General features: G+C 43.8%; 2 protein-coding genes across 2 annotated transcripts; one reads left to right on the forward strand and one right to left on the reverse strand.

Moving 5' to 3' along the window:
* Nucleotides 1-1,379: 1,379 nt before the first annotated feature.
* On the forward strand, nucleotides 1,380-15,169 carry LOC311132472 (phosphatidylinositol 4-kinase beta-like; the record flags this gene model as incomplete). Its single annotated transcript, XM_084165759.1, has 11 exons — nucleotides 1,380-1,721; nucleotides 10,385-10,612; nucleotides 10,876-11,109; nucleotides 11,244-11,353; nucleotides 11,474-11,578; nucleotides 13,268-13,391; nucleotides 13,505-13,618; nucleotides 13,884-14,035; nucleotides 14,323-14,455; nucleotides 14,715-14,835; nucleotides 14,988-15,169. The coding sequence occupies 11 exons, from the start codon at nucleotides 1,380-1,382 to the stop codon at nucleotides 15,167-15,169; spliced, it is 1,845 nt and encodes a 614-aa protein (XP_084021885.1).
* A 4,323-nt stretch (nucleotides 15,170-19,492) lies between these two features.
* Nucleotides 19,493-22,436, reverse strand: LOC311132473 (uncharacterized protein; the record flags this gene model as incomplete). The annotated part of the gene is made up of 9 exons (XM_084165760.1): nucleotides 19,493-19,627; nucleotides 19,720-19,824; nucleotides 19,931-20,014; nucleotides 20,686-20,775; nucleotides 20,863-20,932; nucleotides 21,741-21,865; nucleotides 21,980-22,060; nucleotides 22,183-22,230; nucleotides 22,353-22,436. 9 exons carry the CDS (start codon nucleotides 22,434-22,436, stop codon nucleotides 19,493-19,495), a joined length of 822 nt encoding a protein of 273 aa, XP_084021886.1.
* Nucleotides 22,437-23,523: the final 1,087 nt, after the last annotated feature.

Consider the following 23,523-nt stretch of genomic DNA (forward strand, 5'->3'; position numbering starts at 1 on the left):
GCTATTATTAATTTCGTATAGCTAACTAAATAAATGAAGCTATCTAACAGCAATGCTGTTGTGGGCTTACACATGTAATAATTACAACCAGGAGCCTATAATGGAGGAAGTCAGCTTTTCAGTCAGTCCTATCATTTAAATTGAAAATAGGTTATTATAACACAAGGTAAACACACATTTACAATAATTGTTAGGTCTATGTTATTAGCCAAAAATGTACTGATACAAGTACAGAAACATTCATAGCCAGAGGCAACCTAGGCTACACTGCAATTAACACTATACTTATTATACACGCTATGTTCTACAGTGCTGATTCTAAGAACAGGGTTAATTCCCATAAAATATTAGTATCTCTGTCTCTATCACATACATGCATGGCCAAGGAAGATAGGTTGCATAAACAGATACAAATATAGAGCGATAAGGCGCAAGGGGAAGAGAATAAACAGTGAGAGGGCAAGAATTGGTGAGTACGCTCTGTCCTGCAAATGCCAGAGCACATCAGCGCCGGAGCTACATCTAGTTTGATGTAAGGAAGTAGCCTACTCGATTGCCTATCCAGGGGCCTTGTATGTGATCAGACCTGTTGAAGGTGGGGTTCGTGTGTGAATGTGAGTATGAAAGTGTGAGTATGTATAGCTGTAAGTATGAGAACGTATCAGTGTACCATACCCCGTTCAAAGGCACTTAAATATTTTGTCTTGCCCATTGACCCTCTGAATGGCACACATACACAATCCATGTCTCCAGCCTTTAACCTCTCCTCCCCTTCATCTACGCTGATTTGAAGTGGATTTAACAAGTGACATCAATAGGATAATAGCTTTCCCCTGGTCTGTCATGGAAAGAGCCATCAAAGATGGAGCAGAAAAAGATGGAAAATGAGAGACAGAAGTAGGAGAAGAACAAGAAGTTGGGACAACAGAGGCATCACAAAGATATGAAGTTTAAGAAGGCCCAGAAGGATTTCATAAAGGAGAAATGGGTCAAGGTAGTCAGAAACAAGTATCTGGCTGCTTTTAAGAGTGAGAACGAGTGGGACAAACTTACACAGAAACGGATTAAAGCTGACTAGAAGAAACAGGAGGACCTCAAGACAAAGGAAGATATGAGAAAGGTGGAAACCAAAGAACACAAAGGCAGCCAGAAGAGAAGAGGCTGCAAGGGAAGAAAAACCTATGATTGGTTTTGGAAAAACTGCAATGGTCCTGCAACAAGTGGAAAATAAATCTGTGTGTTTGTATGCGTGAGTAACTTCCATTTTAGTGTCCGGTTCCACTGTAACCCTTTAAGAACATTCAAAAACGTTTCCACAAGAATTAGAAAATGGAGCTTGGCAGGTAAAAACAACAGATATCGGCGCCTACTCCTCCGACATGCACATCTCTACCCAGCGCCACTCGCGCGGCACCAAGCTGCGCAAGCTAATCCTCTCAGACGAACTAAAGCCCCACTCAGCTTCTAAAGGTGTGGGTCCCGCCGGTGCTGCGGACGCCAGCCCTGGGCTGCGGGACGTTGCCCACATTCGACACCACCAGCGGCACACCGTGGAGCCGCCCCCGGCCCCCGACAGCCAAATCATCCCTGCCGATGCCTACCTCTCGCCTTCCAAGCGGACACATCAGCGATCCAAGTTGGACGCCACTCATTGCACAAGCCTGGGGAGTAGCCTCAGGAGAACAGCCAGCAACCCCAAGGTGGAAAGCGGCTACGATGAGGTGAGTACCTTTTTTAACATATTTTGTCATACAAAAAGAGGGAAGGGAGAGTGGGATCAGAGTTGTAGAGTATAGAATGTCTTTGTACGTTTTTAATCTTTAATAGTAGGCCTGTTGCATACATGTTCTCTTTTATAGTCCCTATGGATGATAAAGCACAGGAAACCCTGAGTAACCTGAATACCAAGTTTTTCTCCATCTGTGTGTCAGTAGTAAATGGTTGTCCTACAGAACACTGTGGGATTCAGCAAGGGAAACTTGGATCAGCCATGCTGGAGTGTGCTGAGTCAGCAATACTTTTTATTATTCGCAGGTGCAGCGTTTGCTTGCGACTTGCAGGCTCATCTTCCATGTCTCACAATAATATTACTTGTGCAAAAACGGTTCTGTCAAAATTGAACATTCTTTGGGAGCCCAGGAGTACGAGTTTTGGACATTGAGGAGCGTTATTCCAGCTCTTTCTATGGTCTAGCCAGACTACCCTCAGTCTAACTAATAAAGAAGGGGGTGGGGTTAGGTAGCATCTGTCCCACATCTCCAGAGTTCCCTCCCTATTGTTTTGGGCGTGCAGTGTCCTCCCTCTCCTTTTTGGCTGGACTTCTCAGCCAGATTGCTCTGCAGCTGGTGTCAGAGTGAGGTTGAGGGTGGGTCCCTCTCGAATGGAGAGCTTGGTGAAAAAATGGGTCACTTTCTATCATTGCAGACATTAGATTGTTTAGCAGATGCTATTGTGAGCATGTTTGTGTTGGGGCAGGATTTGTGTCAGTGTTGACGAGCGATATGGTTCTGGTGGAAGTTTTCTGCTTCCTCTTGTCTGGCCTTTCTCTCGGTCTCACTGATTGTCTGGCTTGCAACCTTCTGTCAGCCCTCTCTCTCTCTCATCAGGGGATCAGTTATTTTATGAGAAATCAAATTGGGTAGTTTTAGATGGGACAAGGTCCTGAACTATAGCAGAAAGATGGTCCCTCTCCCCTCGTTCAACGCTTTCTTGGACTCTCCCAGGCATCTTGCTGTGTTATGCATTTTCTCCCTACTACCAATGTTTCCTCTCACCTCTAGTCTCTCTCTCACCTCTCTCTATTCTGTTTTTTTGTGCCTGTTTTTGTCATCCTTTTTAAAAATCCTCTACCCATCCCTCTCTCAGCTAATCTCCTCTCCTTCTCTTTCGCTCTCCCTCACTCTGTTTTCCTCCCCTCCCTTCCCCACGTATGCCTGCATCAAACCTCCCTGCTGATGTTGTTGTGGCCAGTGATCCCTGTTTAATCTGTGTCTGTGCTGTGAAGAATCCTGTAGGGCAGGTGGAGCACATTAACAATCCACAGAATGCAACCAACAGCCCAAAGGAGTTCAAGGGCACTTTGCTTTATTGACTTTGCTCTTTAGGATGTATTAGCAAAGATGGGCAGAAACTGCTTCTCCAATAGAAATCCCCGATCACGCTTGTAGGTGATGTTTTGGCAACGTTAGCTAGCTAAGCTCATGTGCAGAAACACATCGTCGGGTTTAACGGTCGTGCAGGCCGTCAAATCAAAGGCACATAGATTCAAGCTAGGCTTAAGTAGCGGAAATTGTCATTACTACAACCTCATGAAAGTGACAGGTTTTTATTTTCAACAAAAACAACTTTATATCAAAGTTTTTGTCAAATAAAAACCTGTCACTTTCATGAGGTTGTAGTAATGACAGTTTCCGCTACTTAAGCCTAGCTTGAATCTATGTGTTGCATTTAGATTTCGAGAAACTTAACAACTAAGAATACATTTTTCACTTCTCCCATTAACTTACCAAACCCTGGTCTGGTCTGCTGAGTCTGCTTCGCAAGCATTATGGGAAGTCTCGCGTGTTGCGCCTCTGGGTTTAGAAACTCTGTGGTATTAGTACACAGTGATCACTAGTTGGATGCCAAGCAGTCCATTTTGCTTTGATAATAAATACTGTACTGATAGTCCTTATTGATAAGGCTTCACACGCCATCTTGTTAGTCCTGGTTATTGGCCTAAGGACTGACCTGACTCATTTTGATTTGATCTTTTTACTTGGCCTCTGGCTGGATTGCAACAGTGAGGAAAAACCAAGAGGCACCAATCACAGTGAAGAGGAAGAAGAATGCTGTGAAATATGTCCACAATTTTGAGCCGCGCTGTAATGTGAGTGGGACCACCCCCGCAGTGCAGATTGGGTGGGTGTTGCATTACAGCCCTTTTTTGTTTACAGTCTGGGCTCAGCTGTCAGTGCCCAGGTATGCCCTCTCCGCCTCACTACTTCCCTCTTCCTGCCCACCTCGCGTCGTCTTGGCAACATAGCCGCCGGGCTGGGGCACTGTGGTGGATTCAGCACCATTTTCCCCCCAGAGTGGGATTCAATGGAAACATACATGAGGGGTTTAACTACAGATGCAGCTGTCGCTTTACACACATTATTTCTGTTTCTATATACACTACCGTTCAAAAGTTTGGGGTCACTTAGAAATGTCCTTGTTTTTGAAAGAAAAGCATTTTCTTTGTCCATTTTTAAAATAACATCAAATTGATCAGAAATACAGTGTAGACATTGTTAATGTTGTAGCTGGAAATGGCAGATTTTTAATGGAATATCTACATAGGCGTACAGAGGCCAATTATCAGCAACCATCTGTCCTGTGTTCCAATGGCACGTTGTGTTTGCTAATCCAAGTTTATCATTTTAAAAGGCTAATTGATCATTAGAAAACCCTTTTGCAATTATGTTAGCACAGCTGAAAACTGTTGTGCTGATTTTAAAGGAGCAATAAAACTGGCCTTCTTGAGACTAGTTGAGTATCTGGAGCATCAGCAATTGTGGGTTCGATTACAGGCTCAAAATGGCCAGAAACAAACAACTTTCTTCTGAAACTCGTCAGTCTATTCTTGTTCTGAGAAATGAAGGCTATTCCATGCGAGAAATGCCAAGAAACTGAAGATCTTGTACAACGCTGTGTACTACTCCCTTCACAGAACAGCGCTCTAACCAGAATAGAAAGCGCGTATTACACTGTATTTCTGATCAATTTGATGTTATTTTAATGGACAAAAAAATTGCTTTTCTTTTGAAAACAAGGACATTTCTAAGTGACCCCAAACTTTTGAACAGTAGTGTGTGTGTATATATATGTGTGTGTATGTATATATATATATATAATCAGAATTACATGGCCAGTATTGAATAGAGGAGAATCCTAGCAAATTCTGAGCGTTTGAGAGACTGTTTTACAACCGGAGTATGCAATATTGGTTTCATCAACACACCTGTATCAACTGCATGTCGGCCATTTGCGGTTATACGTGAGTGCCGGTGGAAAGTTTATCTGGATATAGGACATCTGACATGACAATGACATTAATACATGCTAATAGTTAACTAGCGAGAACCAGCCACTCACTATGTTTTGAAATGGCTATCTAGTTAGTCTATAGGTGAAATCATTATTTTACCTGCTGCGCAATGTCTCTCACCCCCTCTCTCCTCTGGCAACTGCCCACTTGAACACATGCATGTGATGGACACACCATGACTTTTCCAAGATTTTCATTGCTGACCAAAAATTGGCTATAACTGGGTAAATAGCTCACTAACTAGCAATCAATATCAACATGTTCACGTGGAGCTAGTCTCGCTTTGATCTCAAAAACACATCTTGCGACTGCATGATTGAAAGACCACTCGTGCCTGTAGGCCTACAATAACAGAGGACACTTTGATCAAATTCTGATTGGGGTAGCATAATTGTTTGATTTTTGTGATTTTTAGCGTGATTTATTATTATTTTTTACTTATCCGTTCGGTCAAGCATTATTCACTTGAACATAAAGACGTTCGGTGGCAGGCAAATGCCTCAACATTGATTTGACTGCTGTAAAATCAGTTGTAGGTCTTTAGACTGACTTCCTCATCAGATAGGCTAGTACAGAGGAGCTATGCGTTGTCACCCGATTTTAGCTCCGCCCTTACAAAATGGTATTCTAACACGTCGCCCTGTGTTCAACAATCACCTGGACAACAAGTGCAAAGGACGTCTGCTCTACTGCTGACGTACATGCACACAGAGAAAATGCATTTCTGCCACACCTTGTTGTGTTCTGCAGGTAACCCAAGCCTCAGGCTCGGTCTCCCTGTCGACTCTATCCCCAAGGCAGTTGTCATCAGCAACGTGTACTTTGGTTACATGTCTATTGGGTGAGCAGTTACTGTCTATACAGGTACATTCCGGAAAGTATCCTACAGCTAATTGCTCATTTTAGGCTAGACTCCTGAAATGCATTACATATTTGAAAATCTAATCAGCATGAGAATTACATTTTCAGTTATTTGGATCCAGTTGCGGTCAAATACACAATATAGACAAAAGTATGTGGACACCCCTTCAAATTAGTGGATTTGGCTATTTCAGCCACACCTGTTGCTGACAGGTGTATAAAATCGAGCACAGCCATGTGATCTCCATAGACAAACCATGGCAGTAGAATGACCTTACTGAAGAGCTCAGTGACTTTCAACGTGGCACCGTCATAGGATGCCACCTTTCCAACAAGTCAGTTTGTCAAATTCCTGCCCTGCTAGAGCTTCCCCGGTAAACTGTAAGTACTGTTATTGTGAAGTGGAAACGTCTAGGAGCAACAACGGCTCAGCCGCAAAGTGGTAGGCCACACAAGCTCACTGAACGAGACCGGCGAGTGCTGAAGCGCATGGCGCATAAAAATAGTCTGTCTTCGGGTTCCAAACTGCCTCTGGAAGCAACGTGAAGTGGGTTCCCATGGCCGAGCAGCTGCACACAAGCCTAAGATCACCATCCGCAATGCCAAGTGTCGGCTGGAGTGGTGTAAAGCTCACCGCCATTGGACTCTGGAGCAGTGGAAACGCGTTCTCTGGAGTGATGAATCATGCTTCACCATTTGGCAGTCCGACGGACTAATCTAGGTTTGGCGGATGCCAGGAGAATGCTACCTGCCCAAATGCATAGTGCCAACTGTAAAGTTTGGTGGAGGATGAATAATGGTCTGGGGCTGTTTTTCAATGTTCGGGCTAAGCCCTTAAGTTCCAGTGAAGGGAAATCTTAACGCTACAGCATACAATGACATTCTAGACGATTCTGTGCTTCCAACTTTGTGGCAACAGTTTGGGGAAGGCCCTTTCCTGTTTCAGCATGACAATGCCCCTGTGCACAAAGCGAGGTCTGTACAGAAATGGTTTGTTGAGATCGGTGTGGAAGAACTTGACTGGCCTGCACAGAGCCCTGTCCTCAACCCCATCGAACACCTTTGGGATGAATTGGAACGCTGACTGCGAGCCAGGCCTAATCGCCCAACATCAGTGCCCGACCTCACGAATGCTCTTGTGGTTGAGTAGAAGCAAGTACCCGCAGCAATGTTCCAACATCTTCCAACATGCCCACGATTTTGTAATGAGATATTTGACAAGCAGGTGTCTACATACTTTTGGTAATGTAGTGTATATTGTCACCCTTGCACTTTACAATGGAGTGCAATAGAGCAGAAGACTTGTTTGCTACAACACCTTGCTTGTTTCAGCAAGGAGCAAAGTTTCATCAAGTTGTTGAGTCCATGAACAGTTGTTCCACAAAAAAAAAGATGGGTTATTTTATTCTTGTGCCGGCTTCATCCATAACCGAGTGGCGCAGTGGTCTAAGGCACTGCATCTCAGTGCTTGAGGTGTCACTACAGACCCCCTGGTTCGATTCCAGGCTGTATCACAACTTGCTGTGATTGGGAGTCCCATAGGGCGGCGCAGAATTGGCCCAGCGTCATCTGGGTTTGGCTGGTGTAGGCTGTCCATTGTAAATAAGAATATGTTCTTAACTGACTTGCCTAGTTAAATAAAGGTAAAAAAAATGTGTATACGGTAAATGTGCCAGCCCTAACAGGACTCGACTCTATATGATAGAGCAGATATCCACTCTACCTTTTCAAATCTATGAATTACATTTTGGGAAGTGTTACCCAGCCACTTTATTTGATTGGAACACCAATTATTTTGCCTCGTTAAGCATGGGTCCAGAATCAGTTGTTTTGAATAGGGAAATCCAATCCCAGTAACACTCGGGGACCCTTCCTCAACAGAACGTCCTGTCCACTCTGGAAGTAATGTCAGGAAGTCATGACGTTTGGTCATGATCCAGAAAATACACTTCTTCACAGGAAAGGCATTTTGACATTTGACTACAAAAGTAGAATGTTAAGGAAGCTGATTGGTTTGCCTGTCAACACAAAAAGACCAAGGAAATGCTATGAAATACAGGTTCCTCGTCCTGGAAAATCTGTGGTTTTGAATAGGCCTAACTAGGGCTGTGGCGGTCATGAAATTTTGGCAGGCGGTAATTGTCATGCAAATGACTGCCGGTCTCACGGTAATTGACCGTTAATTATACATAAACATGTTTAGCGCGCTTTTGGAACATCTAGATTTTAAAAAGTCAAAGTACATTTTTAATATAGCCATCACAATAAAATCCATTATTGATTTAGTTGTGATAGGCTTATAAACCAGGGAATGTCTTAGAAATCAAAACATAAAGGGCTGCATGATGCAACTCTATATATTGATGATTTGGAGAGGGGGAGATCTAATCAATGGAAGATGGAATTAAAAGTGAAATGAGAGGCTACAACGACCAAAAGCCAACGGGTATGCTGCTATTTACGCTATAGTCTGAGTGGAGTTATGTGTAGGCTAACGGTAGGACGGTGAAAAGCGCAGTAATGTTATGGCTAGGCTCAATTAGCCGAGTTAGCTAGCTTCTCTCAGTTTGATACAGTCAAGACAGGTACTGAATAATCGGATTGGATGATAAATAACTACCAAGAAGTTAACAGTGGTTGCGGTCTCTCTCTCAGGCTCATGGTGCTTACTCATACATTCACACACACACCGAACGGCCTCCACTCCCTAACAGCCTCGCTCTCGCTCTCTCCCCTCCCATGGGTCCGGTTGAATAAAGTAGCAAAACAATTGGCTTTTCTGCTGCTTCCCTCACTCGGATCAGACCGGTTGTCCTTTCGGGAGAGGTTTTAAAAATGTATGCATATTGGGTCCGGGGCTTTCCCGTGTCCATTTCGGAACAGGAACTGTAACTTCCATAATTATTTGTCCTCATCATTCAGATTATTCAAATTAAATCATGATGTGATTAGAAGGACAATAGAGCACTGAGTTCCAGGCCATTAGCAAGTTTGGTAGGCTATCCATCAGCACCGTTCATTTGCGCAGTTTTGGATTGGGATTACCTTTACCAACGGGAATTTAACTGCGGTCACGACTCGTGACTGGCGGTAATAAGGTCACCGCAACAGCCCTAGCCCTAATCTGTGTGTCAACGCCACCTCTAGGCTCTGTTTCAATGTCCACACCAACTAGCACATGTATGCATTGGGCATGATTTCTTTGTGGTATAAAAGTATGGACATTGGCATGTAGTGCAATGGTCTCAACCCCTTGGGTTGTTTTTCTCTCTGTAATCGGATAACTTGCTTCATGTTTTTGAAAAATGCTTCTGGGAGTTTTGGAATGGTGAGACTCAGCTAAATGTAAAGACACCTGGAGTAACCTTTACTGAAGGAGAGTCAGTCAAAGTCAGTCATAATTACACACGTTTACACATTTTACATGGTAGTCCTAAGAAACAAATACACCACTGGCAGTAGTTCATGTGGCAAAAATTGGCCTACCTGGTATTAAAGGTAGACTCAGTGGGATGACGTAGATGCAGAAAGTAAACAGCATAGTGGGTCAATTTCCACAACAACTAAGAGCGTTGAAGTGCGAGGCTCAACTTCTCCGCTGTTTTGGTCCCTTGGCTACCATGCTGTAACAGTGCGACTGTGTGAGCAAAGTATTTTATCTCGCTCATCTCAATATCTGCGGTGCTGCTCGTGGCAACATACATTTCACTGAGTCTACCTTTAACTAAGAACTAACAAATTAACCTTTTTTTCTTGTGTGTTAAGTATTTTAACAAAAATGTTAACTGTCCCATATGTTAGCCTACTTAATTGGAACTTGTTTCCATAACAAAACAAAATGTAAGTACTTTTTTTATATAGTAACCTTATGATTGAGTTGTTATCTAATTTCAAAGTAGCCTTAATGGTGGACTGTAGAACAAAGGACTTCCTAGATTTGTACTTTGACCTACTATAATGGTATTGAATATTGCTCATACTTTAAATATGAAGATATTGGACACCATAAGTTGACTAAACATCTCCAAGGCCCAAGAGCTTGTTTGGTATCTGGGTTTCGCTCAAGTCTCTCATTTTAACCATTGTGTTACTGATCTCTGGTGCTGGTATGTGGTACTGCAATGGGTTGACAGAATTTAATTTATTTGCTTCTTTCTCCCTGTGCCCATGCATTCTTAGTCTTATACCTCCCCTTGGTTTTCTCTTCAGATTCCGCTCCTAAAACATCCTTCTTTCAATTCCCATCATACCCATCTTCCTCCCTCCTTTCTCAGCCTCTTTTTTTTTTTTTTTTTGTGTGTAGTCATTCAAGGAAGGACCCTAAAAAAAAGATGTGCCACTTGTTATTTGCTGTAGCTTGTTGTAAATGTCTTCAGAACACAAAAAGACATCTGTCTTGATCTAGATTCTAACCAGCTCTCCTCCTCCTAACCTCGCTCCTCCTCTCTGTAGCCGTTGCGCCTGACGCTGCAGAGGGAGTTCATCAAGTCTCTGATGGGCATCGGAAAGCGGCTGGCCACGCTGCCCACCAAGGAGCAGAAGACCTGGCAGCTCATCTCAGAGCTGTCACAGCTCAACCACAAGCTGCCAGCCCGCGTCTGGCTGCCCACTGCAGCCTTCGACCACCACGTGGTGCGCATTCCCCACACACAGGCCGTGGTGCTCAACTCCAAAGATAAGGTGAGGCAACTTGTTGTAATACACATGTATAAGGAGGTACACACACACAACAGGCTCCAAAAACAAGGTGACCAGAATGCCTAGTAGTTTGACACGATTAATTAGTTAACTCATTTGTTAGTTTGTTATTTATTTCTGAGGAGCCTGGAGTTTAGATGGAGTGGGCCCCAATGCTCTTTGTCAATGGGACTTCCTGCATAAATGTACCTTACAAAAATAGGTCTAGAACTCCAGTGACCTCTTCATTCTCCCCTTCCTCTCAGGCCCCGTACATCATCTACGTGGAGGTGCTGGAGTGCGAGAGGTTCGAGACGTCCGGCATTCCCCTGCGCATCCCGGAGACATGCATCCACAGCGCCCGCTCTGTGGACAACCTCTTCCCGGAGTGCGTTGGCATCACAGCCGAGCAGCGCGCCGGCAGTTTCTCCACCGTGCCCAACTACGACAACGACGACGAGGCCTGGGCCGTGGATGACATCGGCAAGTTGGAAGTGGAGGTGGGTACCCATGGCAACCACATGGTGGCACCGTCTGACTTTAAGTCACATTTTGATGACTAGGTTGTTGGGGAAGGAGGAGGTGAATCAGATTTGAATGTACTTTTAACTCTGGGGTCCTTCTATGGTTTCAGCTCCCAGAAGGCCACACCAGTAGCAGTGACAACATCTCCCAGTTCTCTGTGGACAGCATCACCAGCACGGAGAGCAAGGAGCCTGTCTTCATCGCCGCTGGCGACATCAGGTACAGGGTCACTGCCGGACAGAATTGCCCTGCTAGCTTGTAGTTTCTCTTTAAGACTTTCTTGTTATAGAGTTTTGGTCTGGATAGCTGTTTTACAACCGCATGTTTCTTTTGTCTTACGCGACGTCTATCAGAGAACCTGGCCCACACCCCCACAACGTTCCGGAAAGATCCGGAGGACCCGTCCGCTGTGGCGCTCAAGGAGCCCTGGCAGGAGAAAGTCAGGTGGGTGATTGGTACATAGAAATATACACTGCTCAAAAAAATTAAGGGAACACTAAAATAACACATCCTAGATCTGAATGAATGAAATGATCTTATTAAATACTTTTTTCTTTACATAGTTGAATGTGCTGACAACAAAATCACACAAAAATTATCAATGGAAATCAAATTTATCAACCCATGGAGGTCTGGATTTGGAGTCACCCTCAAAATTAAAGTGGAAAACCACACTACAGGCTGATCCATCTTTGCTGTAATGTCCTTAAAACAAGTCAAAATGAGGCTCAGTAGTGTGTGTGTGGCCTCCACGTGCCTGTATGCCCTCCCTACAACGCCTGGGCATGCTCCTGATGAGGTGGCGGATGGTCTCCTGAGGGATCTCCTCCCAGACCTGGACTAAAGCATCCGCCAACTCCTGGACAGTCTGTGGTGCAACGTGGTGTTGGTGGATGGAGCGAGACATGATGTCCCAGATGTGCTCAATTGGATTCAGTCATAGCATCAATGCCTTCCTCTTGCAGGAACTGCAGACACACTCCAGCCACATGAGGTCTAGCATTGTCTTGCATTAGGAGGAACCCAGGGCCAGCATATGGTCTCACAAGGGGTCTGAGGATCTCATCTCGGTACCTAATGGCAGTCAGGCTACCTCTGGCGAGCACATGGAGGGCTGTGCGGCCCCCCAAAGAAATGCCACCCCACACCATGACTGACCCACCGCCAAACCGGTCATGCTGGAGGATGTTGCAGGCAGCAGAACGTTCTCCACGGCGTCTCCAGACTCGGTCACGTGCTCAGTGTGAACCTGCTTTCATCTGTGAAGAGCACAGGGCGCCAGTGGCGAATTTGCCAATCTTGGTGTTCTCTGGCAAATGCCAAACGTCCTGCACGGTGTTGGGCTGTAAGCACAACCCCCACCTGTGGACGTCGGGCCCTCATACCACCCTCATGGAGTCTGTTTCTGACCGTTTGAGCAGACACATGCACATTTGTGGCCTGCTGGAGGTCATTTTGCAGGGCTCTGGCAGTGCTCCTCCTGCTCCTCCTTGCACAAAGGCGGAGGTAGCGGTCCTGCTGCTGGGTTGTTGCCCTCCTACGGCCTCCTCCACGTCTCCTGATGTACTGGCCTGTCTCCTGGTAGCGCCTCCATGCTCTGGACACTACGCTGACAGACACAGCAAACCTTCTTGCCACAGCTCGCATTGATGTGCCATCCTGGATGAGCTGCACTACCTGAGCCACTTGTGTGGGTTGTAGACTCCGTCTCATGCTACCACTACCAAAACATCAGCCAGGAAGCATAGGAACTGAGAAGTGGTCTGTGGTCACCACCTGCAGAACCACTCCTTTATTGGGGGTGTCTTGCTAATTGCCTATAATTTCCACCTGTTGTCTATTCCATTTGCACAACAGCATGTGAAATATATTGTCAATCAGTGTTGCTTCCTAAGTGGACAGTTTGATTTCACAGAAGTGTGATTGATTTGGAGTTACATTGTGTTGTTTAAGTGTTCCCTTTATTTTTTTGAGCAGTGTAATTACTAGAAGAGACAAAATGGATGGGCATACACAATCCCCCACCCGAGGATACATGTCTGTCCCACTTAGTGCAGCGAAGACAACACATTGTGGCATTGTAAAGTCATTTGCTGTGTCTCACTATTTCTTTCCGCTCTCTCCATCCCTCAGGCGGATAAGGGAGGGCTCCCCTTACGGTCACCTGCCAAACTGGCGGCTGCTGTCGGTCATCGTGAAGTGTGGGGACGACCTGAGGCAAGAGCTACTGGCCTTCCAGGTGCTCAGCCAGCTACAGGTACTTGACTCTCCACAGTAGAGTCCCATTCCACAGAAATGCTCTGAATTATTTATTCTTATTAGCATTCATTCAATCACTAATTCGCTCCACTACTCCCCTTTCCTCTCCAGTCCATCTGGGAGCAGGAGCACGTCCCCCTGTGGATCAAGCCCTATAAGATCCTGGTGATGTCATCGGACAGCGGGATGATCGAGCCCGTGCTGAACGCTGTCTCTCTGCACCAGGTGAGCAGAGAAAATGAGATGGACCCAATTGTGCACTTGAAATCTCATGACAAAGTTGCCTAACAATAACTTCAAGCCGAGTTGTTTAGCTATGTAATCCAGTACCTCTTGGGATGAAAGATTTTGATAATCTAAGTAATGGTTGATCACGCACTGGAATTTCGTGTCAGTTGCTAATTCTAATGGAATGCCGTGTCGGTAGCTTTTTCTAATGGAATACTGTGTCTGTTGCTATTTCATACAAAATGCTGTTTCTGTGCTCCAGGTGAGGAAGCAGAGCCAGCTGTCTCTGCTGGACTACTTCCTGCAGGAGCACGGCAGCTACACCACCGAGGCCTTCCTCACCGCCCAGTGCAACTTTGTGGAGAGCTGCGCCGGCTACAGTTTCATCTGCTACCTGCTGCAGGTTAAAGACAGGTGGGCAGCCCTCCCTTTTCACCCCTCTTCAGTTTCACTCGTTACATTACTCACATGTTCCATTTCCCCTCTTAGCTTCCTTTGTCTTTGAGCCTGTTTGGCTACATTTACACAGGCTGCACAATTCTGATCTTTTGCCAATAATTGGGCAGAAGGTCAGAATTGGGCTGCCTGTGTAAACACAGTTTTTGTGGTCTGATATCAACTACCACATCCCACCCTCTCCTCTATTCCTATACCCTTTACTCAGTTCCCCTATCCCTCATCTCCTTTCTGTCTTTCTCCAGACACAATGGAAACATCCTCCTGGACTCGGAGGGCCACATAATCCACATTGACTTTGGCTTCATCCTGTCCAGCTCGCCCAGGAACCTGGGCTTTGAGACCTCCGCTTTTAAGCTCACCAGCGAATTTGTGGATGTGAGTCAAATGAATTATACTGCATGCGAATTTGCATTGTCATATAAGTGTAAACTGGAGAACACTGTGGAATTGATCATACAACTAGCTGCCTAACAATCTAGCTAGAAACCTCACAAAATGTTCACTGCATAAATGCATACATTTGTTAGTGTTCAAAGATGCTATTAGCGAGTTTGCTGGTTAGCTGCAGTAGCCTGCATAACCTGTTGGTTTTTTATGTGTAAAGACTAACCTCTGTTGTCTGTGGTTCTCTCAGGTGATGGGAGGCCTGGATGGAGACATGTTCAACTACTACAAGATGCTGATGCTCCAGGGCCTGATAGCTGCTCGCAAACACATGGAGAAGGTGGTCCAAATAGTGGAGATCATGCAGCAAGGTACTGTTAGCTAAAACGGTATATTAGCATGACCAGTGTGTTGTGGTGTTTTTCCATAAACATTATCTATCTGCCCGGTTTCTCTGTGGTCTTGGGATTGCAACTCCTCTGACTCCCTCTCCCTGGGTCTCCCCTCTCTCCTCCCCCACCAGGCTCTCACCTACCCTGCTTCCATGGCTCCAGCACCATCCGCTACCTGAAGGAACGTTTCCACATGAGCCTGACGGAGGAGCAGCTACAGGTGCTGGTGGAGCAGATGGTGGATGGCTCCATGCGCTCCATCACCACCAAGCTTTACGACGGCTTCCAGTACTTCACCAACGGCATCATGTGAACAGTTCGACACCAAACTCTACTACATGGGACAACCACATGGGAGAGCAAGCAAACATACATATAAAGATGGTGGTGAACATGTGCATATGGACTCACGCATGTGTGCTTGCCATAGCAGCACATTTAGGAAAATGGACTTGTGTATAGACTAGTGCTACAGGACCTGTTTGCAAACTCGGTATGTTCTTTGTCTTAGACGGACCACTGTTTACCCCCTCCTTGTTTTGGCCTTGTGGAGGGGGAGTCCGCACCTCCTCTCCCTCTTGTCCTCCTATCCATAGGACATTTACCGCATTGACTGTTCTAAAACGAGGCATAACGCACAGTTCAAATCACACACGAAAAGGATAAGTATCAATATCGGAGAAGGTACTTCATTGAAAAGGGGGAGGGGCAATGTGGGAGTGGTCTATATTCAGAGGAGCCAAGAAGACTTTTCTCAGAATGGATGAAAAATGAATAACTGTAGATCAATTGTGCAAGAGCATCACAAAGCAGTACATATAGAATATATGTACTTATTTTTGTTCTTAGAGCAAAATTGACTTTGAGAAGTTGAGAAACCACTATGTAACGACAACAAAAGCACAAGACATATCAATTGCTGAGGTTTTCTAATGGACATTTTCTTTGTTCTCTGAAAGTTCTGTGGTTATCAAGAATGAGCCAACCCGAAGAGAGGGGAAAAAGGACTATAACAACCATTGGTGTATGAGTGTTATCTGTCTGGAAAACAACTCCTTAATCCAAGGTTTTTATGTGTTTTGAACGATGTTTAAACTTGAACTGGAAAATTGAACTAGGACCAACTAATCTCTTATTAGGGGTCCAAGCATGCAGCAAAGCTGCTGGTTGTATGTGTTTTTGTTCCCATCCTTAATAGCAGGTGCAGTTTCATTTCAATCTGGGTTTTGGACAACTGGGGCTCATTCAGTAGAGCACATCTGTAACGCACTTAGTGTTATAGATAGAAATGCAATGAATAGAAAAGAGACTGTTCTCTATCGTCACAGTTCAATTCTCTAGGGACTCTTGTCCTTACTGAATAAGCACCATGCAACAGTCTGTCTAGTATCTGAAACCATCAGGAAAGGGCAGGACATTTTACCATTTGAATATGCCGACTGTGTCATACCAACATGCATCATGTAGATATTTTCTAGTTTCACTCTGTAAACCACCATACTTGAAGGAACATTAATGTAGTAATGAGCCTCATGCACTTGATGACAGTTATGTTGAACCAAAATGGCTACCTGTGGTTAAATTTACAAAACCATTACAATGGATTTATGCAAAAACTCAACATTGCTGTTCCACTAATGTTAGTCTTTAATCTCTAACGAAATGTGTATATTAACACATTATTATTGTATGTTATGTTAACTTAGGTTGCATATTTAAAGAATGCTCAAACGTTCCTCTGGTTGGCTCTCGGATGCATTCCTGTGAATAACTCAGGCCAATCCAGAGAGAGGGTTGTCCTTGAGCAGATTATGTAAATAATGGGAGTGTTTCTCTCATTCCTCTGTCTGTTGGACTGTTTTATTTCTCCTTGTTTTGAACAGTATGAGCTCGCTATCACAAGTCAACTTCCTTGATTTATGGGAATTTTTAAAATATTACTTCTTTTTTTTTTTCAGTCTCAAACACAAGCATGTATTCAGTATTGAAGAGAGCGGTTTCAAGAGCTACATGCTTGGATAACTTATTATCTGCTCATGTCTTATGTTTGAAAGCTAAGTCGTTGGTGGGGGGCTTTTGTGTGTAGAAAAACGGACAACTTGTCTCTCCAAAATGCAGTCATTCCTGTGAGCAAACAGATGCCTTGATGTACGGGAGGTACAACTTTTATCAATGCAACAGTTGGGACAAGGGTGTACAGGTCATGTACCCAGGAAGTGCTTTTATCAGTTTAACACTCCTGCTTACTTTTCTCTAAATACTACTTCATTGCCTTTCCCTTCATTCATTCCAACCCAAACATTATTCTGTAAGATTATATAAATAACTAAAGTGCATTTATCTTTGCTGGAGCGGGTTCTGTCAGTCAAACCTGGGTGTTGATTTTGATGTCTCCCCATTCAGAACCATGGAGAAGCAGAATTTTTGTCTTCGTCCAGTGTCACACCAGATAAATGCTTGTCCATTCAGATGGCCCTGAGGCCAAGGGGTATATTCAGTGCAGAACAATGTTCAGACTGCTCCAGATAGAAATGTATTGTATAGATCACACTTGTTTCAAATCGAAAGTGATGTCTGCTCTATATGTATGATTTTTGCCTTCAAAGTTCTGAACATTGTGCCTTCCTGAAAGAGACATGGTTTTAGACGGAATTGGTTCACACCAAGCAAAGCATTTATTCCAGTAAATTAACTATGGTTGATATGGAGTGCCTTGACCTTGATACTAAAGACATTTAGAATGTACAGGGGAAGAAATATTGTCCACTTTACATTGTATCAAAACACTAACACTTAAGAAGCGTTCTAATTCTGTTTCACTTTTCATTCACGTGGTACAGAGACTGACCTTTTATCATGTCTTGACTAAATGCATGACTCATTCAATAAATCGGAAATTGTTTAGTTTTTTACTTTTCTTGGTTTTTAACATTTTGATAAATATGACATATATAGACATTCATTCAGACTAGTAGTTTGTGTTGCAGTAGATTTATACAGTTTCCCATAAAGGATAGACTAGCCTCGACTATTGTTAGTTCAGCAGTTTAATATGGAATGACGCTCAACGTGCTATGGTAGGCTATTGTAATCAACTGGCGATTTTAAATAAATATTATGAACACTAATAATTTGCAGCGCTGATGCCACTATGGCTGTGTTGAGACGGGCAGCCCAATTCTAGTATTTTCACTAGTTGGTCTTTTGACTGATCAGCTCTGATGTGATTGGTCAAAAGACCAATTAGTGAAAAAATATCAGAATTGGGCTGCCTGTGTGAATGCAGCCAATAACTTCTAATGCTAGGGTTATAGCTACTTTGTCTGGGCATGGACTCTACAAGGTGTCGAAAGCGTTCCACAGGGATGCTGGCCCATGTTGACTCCAATGCGTCCCACAGTTGTCTCAAGTTGGCTGGATGTCCTTGGGCCATTCTTGATACACACGGGAAACAGTTGAGGGTGAACAACCCAGCAGCGTTGCAGTCCTTGACACACTCAAACCGCATGTGCCTGGCACCTACTACTAGGGGTGTAGCGATTCGTTTTAACAACGATTCGATTTGTATCACGATTCGTGGTTGTCGATACGATTCAAGGACGATATTGGTTCATTTAGAACGATACGATCCGAAACGATTCAGTGACTTGAAATCGATTCAGTAACCTTTTAGCCAAAAATTCAACCAGTGTGACTGAAATAAATACCTGGATACTGGACAGTGCAGGTGAAGTTTCCTAGATTCCTGTTTCTTGTAAGGACCGCAATGGTGGCTTGATAATTTCTCGCTCGTCGGCTTCTCCTCTGTCATCCGCCATGCTATGCTTTGTTGTCTTGGCGCCTTTGCGCTGCTGCTGGCGCGATGACGTCACGGATAGGCAGAGTGAATCGAGTAATGTTTAAAGCCTTTATCATTAAAAGTGCTAAGAAAAAACATCCATATAAAGTCTGACGTGCTTAAATCCAATGGGTTATTTCCTAGTATCGATACAATCGATTTATTACATTTTAAAACGATGTTAGATCGATATATGTTGTCCAAAAGGCCAACTCGCCGAGCACAGATCGATGTAGTTGGATCATAGGAATATAAATCGATACATCGATGTAGTAGATGGATCGTTACACCCCTAGTAAAAACACTCCAGTGCGCAAAACAGGGGCACTGGAAAATACAAGGCACACAGGGAATATTCCCGGCGATACAAAATACATGGAGCTCCACCGAGCTTCTCTCTCCTCCACAATAAACAATCACACACAAAGACAAGGGGGCAGAGGGAACACTTATACAGGTAGTAATGAGGGGATATCAACCAGGTGTGTGTAATAAACAAGACAAAACAAATGGAATGATGAGATGAGGAGCGGCAGTGGCTAGAAGGCCAGTGTCGACAAACGCCGAAGCCTGCCCGAACAAGGAGAGGGGCAGCCTCGGAGGAAGTCGTGACAGATACTGTATATTTTTGAAAGAATACTATATTTCCCTTGACAGAGTAATGCTGAATGTAAAAAATGGCTCAACTTACCCCACTCTCCCCTACACATGATGTAACATTTGTTTACGATTGACAGATAATGTTTAAATGCAAAATACTTTATTTTGTGATGGGGCCCTCAGCTCAGTTTGGGAACCTTAATCCAGGCTGGACAGCAGGAACTCAACCTGTATTTCTAGATTCCGCATCACCTCCCCCGAGAGCCTCTCTGGGCTTTCATAGATTGACTCATTGAGGTTGAAGATGGATTGTAGCCATGCCTTCATCTGGCCCTGTTGACAACAGACACATCATCAACTATTATTGAGAGAGAGAGAGAGAGAGAGAGAGAGAGAGAGAGAGAGAGACAGACAGACAAATGTACCTTAACGAGGAGGTAGAAGTTCTCAGCAGCCTCTGTCCAGGCTCCTCCAGGAGGGTCAATCCTCATTATGACTTGCAGGAGCAGATAAAGGAAGCTACCAGGCTCCTGGAGAAGGAACAGGGGACATGAGTGAGTGTCTACAGATCTGATATGACAACAGTGTGTATAGCATAGATAAACAACAGGATGTTCCATTCTTAGGGCCACTAACAGATATAGGAAGAGATGTCTTTCCTTCTAGAAGGCTTAGTAGAACGAATTCATAAAAAACATCTGCGAAGTTGATGCGGTCGATCTGAAGTCAAACAAATAGGATAATTACATAATCTTCATTGACAAGCACTTTAGAAAGTCTCATTGAGTAGATGTTAGATGAGAAGACGGTGCCTGCAGCTAACGCTCAAGCTTGCATGTAGACCTACTCCTACGAGAGCCATCTCCTGCTCTAGTCGCTCCCTGTTTGCTGGCTCATTAATGAAGTTCACCAGTAGGTCGTAGGCCTGCTGAAACTGCCTCACATCCTCAAAACAAAACAATCATAAAATTCCTTAAAACTTAGATCATAAACTCAAAGATTCAGGTCTGTAATTCAAAGGGCCTCCGATTGTTTGGCTAGTATGACGTTGAAACTTTTCAACTAAACCCTATGAATCACTGTTGCCTAAAGGTAACCCACTGTGCAAGAACTGGTTGAATCAATGTTGTATCAATAAAAAATGTCAATGTGATGATGTTGAATCAAAGTGGGAAACTGATTGGATTTGAAAGAAGTCATCAACGTAAGGGAATTTCGTCTTTTAACCTAAATCCAATTACGTTAATTTTTGGGGGGATTTCACATTGAATTCACATTAGTTGACAACTCAACCAAATGTAAATCAAAACGAGACGTTGAAATGACATCTGTGCCCAGTGGGAACTATATATCTGGTCTGATGAACGTTGCACAATTATGTAATTGGTTACCTGCTGGTTGAGCTCGGATAGTCCACTCAACACCATCCTCCCAGCATGGGTGAGGTCATTGAGGGAGGTACTGTCTGAGGATGTCAGAGCCTGTGAGAACAAGACAGTTCATTTACAAATAGTCCAGAAATGTTCATGAAGTGAAATACAAAAGGTGCTAAATTCACATTTTCTCACCTCCATAGCACGTCTGATACCGGTCAGCCTCAGAGAGAAGTTGGTTGTCCCTTGGTTTTCAAAGTAACGCCTGTAAATAGAAATGTTCAATAACAAATGTTCAACCTAAGAAGCTAAAACATCAGTGCCATGAAATTAAGAAATAATTTTATGTTAGCCTATATTATAACTGCAGGATTCAGAAAGACCATACCAATGTAGAATCTTAATTTGATCACTCTTTTGTTGCTGAGAATTTTCCTGCACGGCAGGAAATGCAAACTTGTAGCGTATTTGGAATTTTCAAGTTTGTAATTTCCACTTTGAAATTTTAGACTCGATTTGCCCTAACGAAAAATGTATCCTGTTGCTGCAGGATTATTTTCCTGCTGTAGCAAACTGTCTCAAATTAAGATCCTACATCTGTATAACTACAATATTGGGCAGATTATTTCAAAGCAAGGGTTTTTACTATAGATGAACACATGAAAGCGAACAAACCGCAACTGGGGCACATCTGCAGCATTATTTTGCTCCTCCACAAACTCCTCCTCAAACTCCTAAAACAGACATCACATTAACTTAAACTCTACTAAACTGCATTTCACCTGCAACATCAACTGAAGCAGACAAAACATTCAGTGACATCAAAACAATACTTTCATCTTGACCTAACAACTTGACCCTTGACAGACAACACAAACCTATTGATACCAAAACAATGACACACACCTGTACACACAAGTACAAATGAAATAAGAATTATTGACTGTAGAAAGAGTTTTACCTGAGGAGTGCTGTCAGGGGTCTGGTCCTGGTCCTGGGTGGAGTGGTAAGGTGGAGGGGGACTGGGAGGGGAATCGGAAGGGAAAGGGGGAGGCGGAGAATTCTGGGGGAACTGGTGAGAGGAGCCAGAGGACGGCTCATGAGGGGTGGTGATGATGTCAGAGGTGGAGAACTGATATGCCATCATCTCATCCCCCCTCTCCTGGTACCCCTCCACTGTGGTGGAGATATCCACCTGCTGTTTAACACACAACATGTGACACTGTCAACCCAACACTGAAAACCACCATATTGAAAACCCCTCAACCAAACACTGAAATAAATCATAACACAGAGAAACAACGGGGTGTACCTGGGCATCCTCATAATAGGTGAACTCAGACCTCCTCTTGACAAGGCCGGACATGAGTCCATGGATCCTTCTACCAAGGAACTAAAAATGAGGCAAGAGATTAGAATGTGTAATTTCATTTTCTGTCAACATGTATTTATTCAAATAGGTAAATGGACATTTGCCACTTTACATTTTTTCTGTGAAAAATTGCCTGACTGTACCTTAATACCAATCAGCTTCTTGTTGGTGAGGACCACCTGGACGAGACCCTTTAAAAGAGACAGAGAAACATTACATTTCATCCAGGAAATATAAGTAGACCTATAGCATGTGCGTCATTGGACACAAATCAGGTGCATTTGAGACGAAAGACCAGTTGAGAATCTCTCACCCATGGGTCCAGGATTTTTTCCTGGATGACTCTGCTCCACCACAGCTGCTTCACCACTCCCCTCACAATGCACAGGTGATGCATGTCCTCTTCATTTTGCTATAAAGAAAAAACTCCTTCAGTCTCCAGACCTCTGTCTATATGTTAGCTGTAGATGTCTATAACATTTGGCAGGCGATTTCAGTTCTGAGTATAATCCCTGGCAGTGATATAGAGCCCACATGATGTTTGTACGACAAGTTTCCCCTAGGTTTCAATTAGGGACAGACATACAAAAGAAAACCCAGAGACAATTGGGAGTTCAAATACACAGGTGTGTTCATAAATGTTAAGAATATGTCTGAAGTACCTGCACTCGTCCATAATGGATCTTCCAGTAATGGAAATGAAACGAACCCCAGTTCCCAACCAGCTGCAACTTCTCATAGGGAAAACCAGAGTCTTCCCTATTTGGCTGAAAAACAAAGACATCCCCTAATTATAGAGATTGCTCTGTGATTAATAAGACACACAATTGTGGAGATAGAGGACATGGTAATGTGTACTATTACTAATCAGCTATGACTGTCTAATAATGTGATTGACTACCTGTGAATGGCTATCTGAAGGTGCTGACAGTTCGTCAAGCACTAGCCTCCCAGCTTCAGTGAGGTGAATGGTAGGCTCCTCAATAACCAATTTGGAAGTCTGTGAAAAAAAAGGGAACAGGGTAAAGTAAATTCTCCCTATAAGATCAGATGAGCTTTGGTTAATAATGTGTTTGGTTACCTGTGTGTTTAACACTGCAAGCTCTGTTACCAGCATTCTCCCAGCACAAGTGAGGTAGTAGACTGGTTTGGCCTTGGAGAAGACAGGCTATGAAGACAAGGGAATATGTTTTTTCATTATGTGGTTTTATAGAAAACTAGTGACTTGATGTTAATCTTTAATATCCACTAAAGGCCAGAGAGCATCAGAATGGATAGACTCACAAAGATAGGAACACACAAGGGTCCAGACCAAGGGATTAAAGCCAGACAGGACCGGTGCCCAACCTCCTCATCCACATACTAAGGAACAAGACAGGATTAAATTAAGAGTCAGTTTGAATGATAGACAGGTAGCCTATAGGACTGACAGACTGGAATAGGGAGGATCGCAAGAGGAGGCCACTGCATGATAGATTCTAAGA

This window comes from Coregonus lavaretus, assembly GCF_964263955.1.
Source record: "Coregonus lavaretus genome assembly, chromosome: 7".
Lineage (NCBI taxonomy): Eukaryota > Metazoa > Chordata > Actinopteri > Salmoniformes > Salmonidae > Coregonus > Coregonus lavaretus.